Source organism: Gossypium hirsutum, chromosome A13 (genome assembly GCF_007990345.1).
Source record: "Gossypium hirsutum isolate 1008001.06 chromosome A13, Gossypium_hirsutum_v2.1, whole genome shotgun sequence".
NCBI lineage: Eukaryota > Viridiplantae > Streptophyta > Magnoliopsida > Malvales > Malvaceae > Gossypium > Gossypium hirsutum.
Window position 1 is genome coordinate 14,062,124 of NC_053436.1, and position 10,521 is coordinate 14,072,644.

The window sequence follows — 10,521 nt, forward strand, 5'->3', positions numbered from 1 at the left end:
AAACACATTCGTACACTTACCGTTAAACGAACAACAATTACACGAAAAGAACACCAAAAGCCTCTCGATCTTCCCCTAAAATGTATAAGATTAATTAGATAACATAAATGATATATTTTAGCACCACAACCTTGAAATTTGAGATCCCCAAACGTCCGACGAACAATCTTAAAAAAAGAACATAATAGAAAACAATGAAACCTTATCTCTAAGGATTGAAACCAACCAAATAGCAGCGATAGAATCAAGAATAGATTGAAGAAGATAGCAAAATGGAAGGAGGGGACGCCAGAAACAAAAGAAAGGAAAAATAACATAATGTGAAAGAAAAAAACAAATAGGGAAATGTGGGAATAGTGGAAATTTTGAAAAAAGAAAATAAAATTAAAATAAATAAAAAGAATGATAATAATATAATTTTTAAAACAAATCACAATCCCAAACCAACTCAATATTCTGATATCTTATTAGATTTTCCCCACATAATTCGATTAGACCACAACCATTACATGGTCGCCTCAAACGGAAATAGCAAAAATATTGTCAATTCGCTCACGTAAGGATTTGAATACAAGACCAAAAGGTAAGTTAACACTTTACCATTGAACCAACAGACTCATTCTGTCAAAAGTTGAATGAAAATAATATGTAAGCTAAATAAACAAGGATAAGGCTAGGAGCAAAGATAACAGAATTTTTCTAAAATAGATATTTAAACCCATGACCTCAAACACACATCCAAGGCTTTTAACCACTGAATCAGATACTTAATTATAGCAAAATTTAACAAATTAGAATTTTAAATTTTTGGGACGTTACAACTCTCCCACTAAAAGAAATTTTGGCCTTGAAATTTTACCTGATTCAAACAGATGCAGGTATTGTTGTCGAATCAAGTCCTCAGGCTCCCAAATGGCTTATTCAATGCCATGATTCCACCACAGAACCTTAAGAAAATGAATGATCTTCTTCCTTAAGACCTTAACATCTCGATCCAGAATCTGAACTAGCTCTTCCTCGAAGGTCAAATCGATCTTACCTCAATCTCTTTAACAGATACAATATGAGATTGGTTAGACCTATACCAACTCAACTAGAGACGTAGAACACATTGTGAATACGTTCTAACTCTAGAGGTAGCTCTAACTGATAGGCGACCAGTCCAACACGTTTTAGAATCTGATAAGGCCTAATGAACCTAGGGCTCAACTTGCCTTTATGTCCAAATCGAAGAACTTTCTTCCACAGAGATACCTTAAGAAAAACTTGATCGCCTACAGAAAATTCGATATTTGTCCTCTTCAGATCCGAATATGACTTATTTCTATCAGAAGCTGCCTTAAGACGATCTCAAATCAGTCTAACCTTGTTATCAGTCTTAGAAACCAACTTAGGACCCAAAAATCCAAGTTTCTTTCTGATTGTCTAAAGCCCTAAGTCAAATTCACGACTTGGACAAACTTGCGATATTATTCCGTTCCTCCTTATCATTTGGTATCAGTTTCCATCTTCATCTTCTTCCATTTGTTGCCATCGTTTCATATCATTAGGTATCAGTTTCTTGGGCGTTTTGGGTGTTGTTTGTGTTTTTATAAACTGATTTTCAGTGAAACAACTTCAAAACAGTTTTTTACCCAAAAAAATTTTGGAAAAAAATATTTTTGAATGGGTAAACGTTTTCTAAACAATTTGAAATTTTACATAATGCTTCTAGCTTCTACTAACTCAATGGCTAGATTCATGGTCCCAAAATTACTGTTTCTGACACCATTGAAAATAAGTTGTTACATTATTCATTGGTTTTTAAAGTCTACTGACTCATTCATATTCAACCCCCAAGGTTCGATTTCATTTGTTTTGTATACTCAACTGTATGATTTCAACATATCTTTCGCATTTAAATACAATTCATTCTAATGGTAATAATTTATACACAATCGTATCATTCACCAAATTACATTTTGCAACCCCAATTAACCTGTCTCAGACTCAGACAGATACTTGGATCGTCTAACCAACATACCAAATTGGTATCGAAGTAAATTATCATATAAGTTAAACTAAAAGAAAATAGCACGTAAAGTGCATACTGGCACACAAAGTGCATCTTGACACACGAAGTGCATCCTGGTGCTTAAGCACATAAACCTGTACACAATCTAATCTTATGACATGCCAATTATATCCGACTCTGCCTGAATAGTTAATAGGGTAAACAATTATCCAATTCATCATATAATACAATTTGCATTTCTTCATTTTCAATTTATAATCCATTTCATCAATCTATCACATAACATATTTCAATTCATTTCAAAGTCAATTTTATATTTTCATCAATCTACCCTATTTCCTATTCTATTCAATTTAGTCATTTATTCCAATAATCCAAACCAATCTCAATCAAAGCATGTCATACTATCAATACATACTCACCTTGAAACTCCCGTATGTAGAAAACATGAAAATGAAATCAACAAAAATGACCTTAAATTATAAATGTAAAAAGTGAGATTTTCACACGTCACTTGTCGATGATTTTAGCTTTTCTTTTCCCTCTCGACAATTTGATATTGTCTTTAGCTACGATTAATCATAAAAGAACATCATATTATCAAATTCCAATTGAAACAGAAGCAAATACCAATTTTTAAAAATTTTACAAATTATTCAATTTAGTCTATAAAACCACGACAAGCATAACTTTCAATTTAGGGCTTCGGATTAAAATCTGATTTCACCAAAACTCATTAGGGACCCTCAATTTTCTATCCTTACCAAAATTTGATGATATTTTTTGCATTTTATCCAACTTTTCCCTAATGTATGATACTAACAATTAAGCTTTATAATTTAGTCATTTTCATATACTAAGCTTAATTTCTTACAATTTAACACAAAAATATTCAATTCTCAACCATGATAACTTTCTAAAACTTCAATAGTTTTACAAATTGGTACATTGGTTAGCTAAATCAAACTCCCATGACTTCAAATCTACAAAAAAACAAAGAAAAATGGCTAGGGACTTATTTGAAATTAAGACCAAAAGCTTGGAAAACCTAACAACGGCGTCAAGCACCCTTTTTTCTACCTGTAGGTGGTTGGAGAAGATGAACTTTTCTTTCTTTCCACCGAAATTCCATTTATATACTAGGATTAAGTTGTAAATTAACTTAATTAACCTTAATTTAATTAAACAAAACTTAATTTACTTAAGTCAATGGTCTCTTAATCATACCTTCCACTAACATGTAATTTAACATGGTATAATTGTTGTTTCAAACTTTTGGTTACTTGCAATTTAAGTCCCCAAGCCATTTAATTAAAAATTCATAACAATTAGACTTCACAATTTAGTCCTGGGCCCTAATTAACCACAATTCCGACTAAATTGGTTGTCCCCATTTCAATTCATCTATACTGTAATATTCTTATTAAATACTTACGGGTTCAATTTACAAAAACGAGATTCCAAAACCACTTTTTCTAACATTAATAAAAACCGAATCGTTTTTTTTAGTGTATATCTAATATATTCATGTATACTTCAGTATATCAATATTCATAGTGTATATTATTTAAGCTACATATCACGCGAAAATATTAATGTAAAAATAAAGTACATTTATATATGTAGAATATTTATTCATATAAACTTGTTGATTTTATTCAACAAAAAAATAATGTATTGAAAATAAAATAAGTTTAAATGTCTGGATATTGTGAACAATAAATATAATTTTTTTAAAAATTAATTAATAAATTAAATATAACAATATTTTTTTTAAGTAAGCAACATGTATTGTTAATATTTTGTTATCTCGTATTATTATAATTTTAAATTTAAATTTAAATTTTTTATTCTCCTAACTAATTATATCAAACATAGTCTAATACATTTTATTGTACAACGAGGATGCTGGAGATGTTAATAAAATTACATAGAAATTTTTTATTCCAAAACTAACGCTAATTTTTTTAAGGAATTTATTTTAAAATATATTTTTTGAAATATAGTCAATAGTTGTATGTGACAGATTCATATCGTGACAAATGGTAATTTATAAGTTATGCCACATAGAAATTATTTATTTTCTTTAACCTTATATTGCTATAGTATATATTAATTTGCATTTCTATACAAGAGTTGACTGTACATATATGTTATAATTATAAATTAAAATATGAAATAATTATTTAAAGATTTAAGAAATGTTTTAAAAATGAAATATAAAAATACAATGATATGATTCTTTACATTGCACGCTCACCGCACCAATTGTTAAGTAATATTTTCTCGTATCGTATTCAGGAAAATATTGGGGTTATTTATACATGTTACTACTGCTAATATTATAGCTCATAATAGGGCCAATTGTTTTGTCTCGACCTTTGGGTCGATGGTACTGATATTTCCTGTCCCTGTTGCTGACATTTTCTGGGCCTCATTGGGCTTATTGGATGCTTGCTTGCGGAGCACACGACCCTTTTTTATCCTGGGACTGACTCCCCCAACGAACCTCCCACCTGCCAGTCACAAGCGCGGATCCCTTGCGGGGCTCGCGATCCCTTTCGTAGACATGGCTTGTGACCTCATCCCTGTGAGGCTTATGCGAGCTCCCCTTGCAGGCTTCTCGCGTGAGCTATCTTTGCAAACATCTAGTATTACCACGAGGTCCTCAGCTGACTATGCCTGTAAGCGAATATTCTTCCTCCGAGTTGGGTTCATCTGGATCGGAGGTCTAGATCTTATCAATCACTTGGGCTGTCGATTTCCAAATCCTAACAACTTTAAAATTAAATAATAGCGAACATATAATCAATAAATAAACGTAAAAATAATAATTATCTTCTTCTATATATAATTAGCATAATCATCCACAATTTTCCTAAATCATGTAAAAAAAATGCATATGATGGAATCATATACATTAAAATAACATTAAATGAAAAAAAAAATCTCTTATAGCTTCGTATTCGTAGTTGCGTAATGAAGATCCTTACCCATGAGAAAGACAATAACGAATCTATATATGTTTTTCAGTAATGTATATTCCTCGCAATAGATATGTACTCCTCTTGCTCACTATTTATAATGATTTCCAACCAAACTTTAGGTTAATTTCAATTAACGGTGGTAGATTAGGCCAGTATTTTATCGAATCAAGTAAAAAAATTTTGAGTTGATGAGTTTTATTTTATCATCTTAATTTGATTTGAATTTTTTTCGAGTCAAGTGAAATGAAATTCGAGTCAAAATGGATTGAGTTAAATTGTTTGAGTTAAATTAAAAAATTAATGAATTAATAATTGTTTAATGGTTTCGACACTGTCATAAGCAATTATAAAAAAAATAAAAAATACACACTTTTTGATGTACTTGTTTTTAGTTATTATTTTAATAATATTGTATTTAAGTAAATATATTAATTTATCAAATGCTAATATAATGCATTAATTTTTTACAATCTAATTTCTCAGGTGGAGAAACCCTGTTGACGTCAAAAGTGCATGAGCAATAATTAAACGGTTAGTAGTCTCATCACATTTTTTAATCTCTCATGTTGAAATGCAATCAGACTTCTGCTCTTCACTTCAAACTGCCTTCCATTTGAAAAAATTTAAGATTACTAGAATTTCTTTTTTAAAATATTGTTAGAAATTGATCCTACAACTAAAAATCCAGCCTTTTCTTTTTTCCCAAATATCACAATTTTCTACTATAACTATTTTAATATAATTAGAATACTTATTTTTAATTTATTAGGATGGAATCAGGTCCATAATTAAATCCACCAAATCTTTGGTCCAATAATTCACAAAATTAAGTTTGATTATGTTTTTAATATATTTTGTTAAATTTTTTTTTTTTACATATCAACCGTTTGATTATTAATTTTTAGGTTAATAATTTAATAACAATGTTTAACGGTATTATCTAATTTAATTTTGGTTGCAAATCAAATTTTGATTAAGTAGAAATAAAATATTAATTTTAAAATTTTATAATGGATGAAATTCATAATTCAACGTTACTAGAAATATGATAATTAGTAGGGCTGAGTTCGGTTCCATTTGAGCAGTTTTTTTTTTTTTTAATTTTTTAAACTGTCTATAATTATTCGGTTCTCAATTTTTCATATTAATTTTGATTTTTGAATTTTTAGATTTATTTTAACAAAATAAGTGTTAGTTTAAAGCTTTTGGACATTATTTAATAAATTTTAAATTCTTTTTTAAAAAATATTTCTTAAAAATTACCGATTGAATCTTAATTTGACTGATATGAGCATTATTGTTAATATATAAGGACGTGGATTTGAGTGTGCTAAAGCGTATTATCCTTCTATTTATAAATTAAAGAGGAGTTATGAGTAATTTTGAGTAGTGTTTAAATAATAATATATATTATATATTTGATAAAGAGTGGAATTTAAATTCTGGAGAGCAATGAATTAGGTAAGTGGAGCTTGCACTTGCAGCAGTAGTCACCGGAAATCTTTGAGATCCTAACAACTAACATATATATATATGTATATATAAGATACAAACAATATTGCTTTTCAAAAGCATTCCACTAATTTGCTTCCTGATTTGCCCCACAATATCTTTGAATAGAAATTGTAGCATTGCCCTTCTCATAGTTATCTCAATTGGTGTAATTGAGTGGAGGCGAATAAATTTGAGATTTAAATTTTAAAATTTAATATTAATTTCGGGTTTTGATTAATTTTAAGGTTTGAGCATGAGTTGAATTAAATTCATTTATTAATTTTTATACTCAAATCTAAACTGAAATTTGATTAAATTCGTCAAGTTTGAGCTTATCCGTATATAAGCTCTTTTTATATAGTAAGAAAAAAAATAAAAAATAAAAATTTCATAGCATAAAAATATATTAAAGTGAAAAGTCAAACTTCACTCGAGCCATTCGATTTGAGTATTACGATTTGAAAAATACCATATCAAATTCATTTTCTACCCAAATAACTTGCTATTACTTATATTTTATTTACGCTAATAACTAATTACATTTACAAATTACTATCACTTGAAAAACAAATAAAAGAGAAATGGTTGTATTCTTAGAATTTGAAGAAGAGATTGTTAATTAATGTTTGGTTTTGGTCTCAAATTTTAGATTTGATTAAGATATAATTTATCGTTTTGCTTGGATATTTCATTAGTTAATTCAAATGCGTCACATGTTCAATTATTTTTATTAAAACTTTATTTATTTTTAATACATTATTAAATGTTTAATGATTTAATTAAACAATTTTTTGTTTCTAAAAATCAAACTGGCGAAAACTGAAAGATATGAAGCTGCATTTTTGGCCTTAATTATAATTTGTTTTCTTAAGCACCAAAGCTATATTATATAAGAAACTTTAATACAGAGGATGAAGGAGGTCAGAGGATTTAATTAAGGGATCAAAACACAAATTCCAAAAGTTCCCAACAAGCATATTGACAAATTAAATAAGTTTATAAGATACTTCCAATACATGCAGGGTTTGATTATCAGTATGATTTTGACAGGCCATAACTTGGAACATATATAGCAGAAAATGCATAGAACAAAGAGGAAATAAGCTAATGGAAGTGATATTACTTGTAACAAGGCCTAAATTGAAGATACCCCCAGAACTTTGTGACCAAACCCACATAAACTAATTACAACTTTCAATACATGCAGAGTTATAATTAGTATTATTTTTGGCAGGGGATCATATTCCGGAAAATGCATGGAACAAAGATGAAACAAGCTAATGGAACTGATATTACTTAACAAGGCCTAAATTGAGGACACCCCATGAAGTTTGTGGCCAAGATTGCTCTTTAGCTTTCATCAACAGAACCCTTCCCCAAGCAATCCATCCTTCCCAAGACATCCTTTTATCCCATGGACTGCTCCATTCGAGCATCAAAATCAACCCTTTTTCGGCCTCTTTTTCAGCTTCCTCAAACCTTCCTTTGGTCAAATAAACCTGAGCCAACACCACATGTGGTTCACCCACAAAAGGGTTCTTCTCAATGCTGCCTACTAACAATTCCTCAGCTCTCTCTTGCCCTCCTTTTGAATCATCACAAACAGCTTCCCAATACAAGTCCCTTGCCTCTATTTGCTCTTTTGCACCTAACACCTTACTGCAGTGCTCTAAAACTGGTGGCACAACAAGCTCAATGTCTTCATCTCTGTCAGTTTCAACCTCAATGCCACTTACCCTTTTCCTTTGTTCAACAAAAATCTCTTCCTCTCTCAGTATTAAACTATATATTGCCCCCATTCTCGATATTGAATTCAACCACAGCCCTGGTTTGCCATTCCCAGGCCATAAAGCAACGTTGTTGTTGCCCACGAATTCGAGCCTACCATCGAAGTTTTCAAACAGAACATCCTGGAATCCATAAAGCTGGTCACTGAAATCTGCCATGGTCATCATGAGGAAAATAGCGAACACCCTTCGAGACACCAACACGTCCTCGCCGGTCTTTATGTGCTTCACTGTAAGCCCATTTTCAGGCACCAGTCCGCGTATCTTATTCCTCCAAGCGTCGTCTTCATTAAAAACGCCCTTTTCTTTGGCGTTCTTCAACGAAACCTCGGAGGCCGCAAGGTGTTCGACGATTTCCGAATCCGTATATTTGAACAAAAGGTCATCGTGGATCAAAGGTTGCCTAGGGACGACGCAGAACAAATGGATTAAACGCTCTGCAGCGTCGCCGACGTGGCCTCGAACGACGTCGCGGCCGGTTGAAGGGTCGAATATGGCGAGGTTGACGTAAGAGTTGGAGTAAGCAGAGTGGAAAAGACCGCAAAGGCAAACGGAGTCTTGCGCCTTCCATATTTTGAGAATCCGATAGATATCGACCAGATGCTCTAAAAAGCTGCCGTGCTTGTGCCAACACTCGCCGGCACCAACGGAACGCAAGACGGCGACCAAATTAGGCAAGTTTTTGTCGACATGTTGAAGCTCGCCACGAAGGAAGGGACGTGAGGAGGCTAACAGGGCTTGAAGGACGTGGTGAGTGGTGGGATGAGATGGTGTCGGTGGGGTTGCCGATGAAGTTGATGGCATGGTGATAGAGTTTCTAATCTTTAGGAAACTGAGTCTAGAGATGAAATAGTGATATGGGGGAAGTGACGTGAAAGAGTTGGATTCTACTTTTTCTATGTTTTTGTTTGGATTAGTAGTTGCCAGAGATACCGCACCATCTTAAAATGGCATCCGTTCAGGGAGAGAGTTCATGAAATTCGGATTAATTTAGTCTTTATATTTTAAAAAAAATATTAATATTAACTATTTAAAAATATCATTTAAATATTTTTAAAGTTTTTATGGTTTTATAAATGAAATATTTTTATTTAGAATTGAAATGTAATTGACAAAAATAAGTTTCTAGATATTTTTTATACAGTTAATGTTAACTCTAAGTCCTTATACTTTTCAAATTTTAAAATTTCTAATCTTGACGCAAATGATAATCCTTAGATTTTTTAGTGACAAATATATGGAAATAAAAAGCTAACATAACATTACACTTATGATCATATGTTTACCATATCATGTTTTGGAAATAAAAGAACGTAACAAATTTAATAACTATCGATTTGTGAGAGCTAGAATTTTAAATTTTGAGAAGTACGGGGACTAAAAATGACCAAATAAAAGTACAAAGATTAAATCTACAATTTTCGTAAAGTACCAAGACTAATAGCATAATTTAACTTATTATTTAAATAGATTTAGAATATAGGCTTAATCCACAAATTAATATTTAAACTGTGTCCTATTTCGCATATTGGAATCTAAACTTTTTTTTTGTCACAAGTGATAGCTAAACTTTTTTTTATCAAATCGGTACCTTCATTAGTCAAACTGTTAGTCAAATCATTAAATCCATTTTTTTTTTAAAAAAGGCTTAACCTACGGATTAGTACCTAAATAAAACTCTTTTTCCCAAGTTGGTACTAAAACTTTTTTTGTCACAATTGGTATTTAAGCTATACTTTTGTTACCCATTTTACATCAAAATGTTATTTTGAATTCTTTCATTTTCCTTTATTATTTTGTCCATATTTCTTCGTTATTCATTTGTTATATTTAGCAATTCAATAATATATGAAATTTGCCCACCCAATGTCGAAACGCTGACGATTAATTTGTTTTCAAACTTCACTGCCTATTTGCTCGACTTGTTAGATTCTTTCATTGATCAAAACTAGTGTTTTTAAAACCAGATTTGATCTTTTGTTGGATTGAGAATTGATCCGGAGATAAGGGTTGAATCGACTGACTTGCGAACAAATATAAATCAGTTGAACTGGTTGAACATATTCTCTATTTTTTAATTTTTTAAATTTGATGAATTTTATAATATTTTTTAATAAATATAAAGAAAATAATATATTTTTTTCTTTTTTGCTACATGATAATTTTTAATTGGTTATATTTTTAAAATAGATTTAACAGTTTACCTAAAGACAAATGTATCAACTTGGAGGGAATAGTT

At 30.7% G+C, this 10,521-nt stretch overlaps 1 protein-coding gene across 1 annotated transcript; it reads right to left on the bottom strand.

Annotated features, from left to right (window-relative positions):
- Nucleotides 1-7,473: 7,473 nt before the first annotated feature.
- LOC107894072 (uncharacterized) lies at nt 7,474-9,250 on the bottom strand. Its single transcript, XM_016819277.2, has one exon. It carries the CDS (start codon nt 9,084-9,086, stop codon nt 7,788-7,790), a length of 1,299 nt encoding a protein of 432 aa, XP_016674766.1. The 5' UTR covers nt 9,087-9,250; the 3' UTR covers nt 7,474-7,787.
- Nucleotides 9,251-10,521: the final 1,271 nt, after the last annotated feature.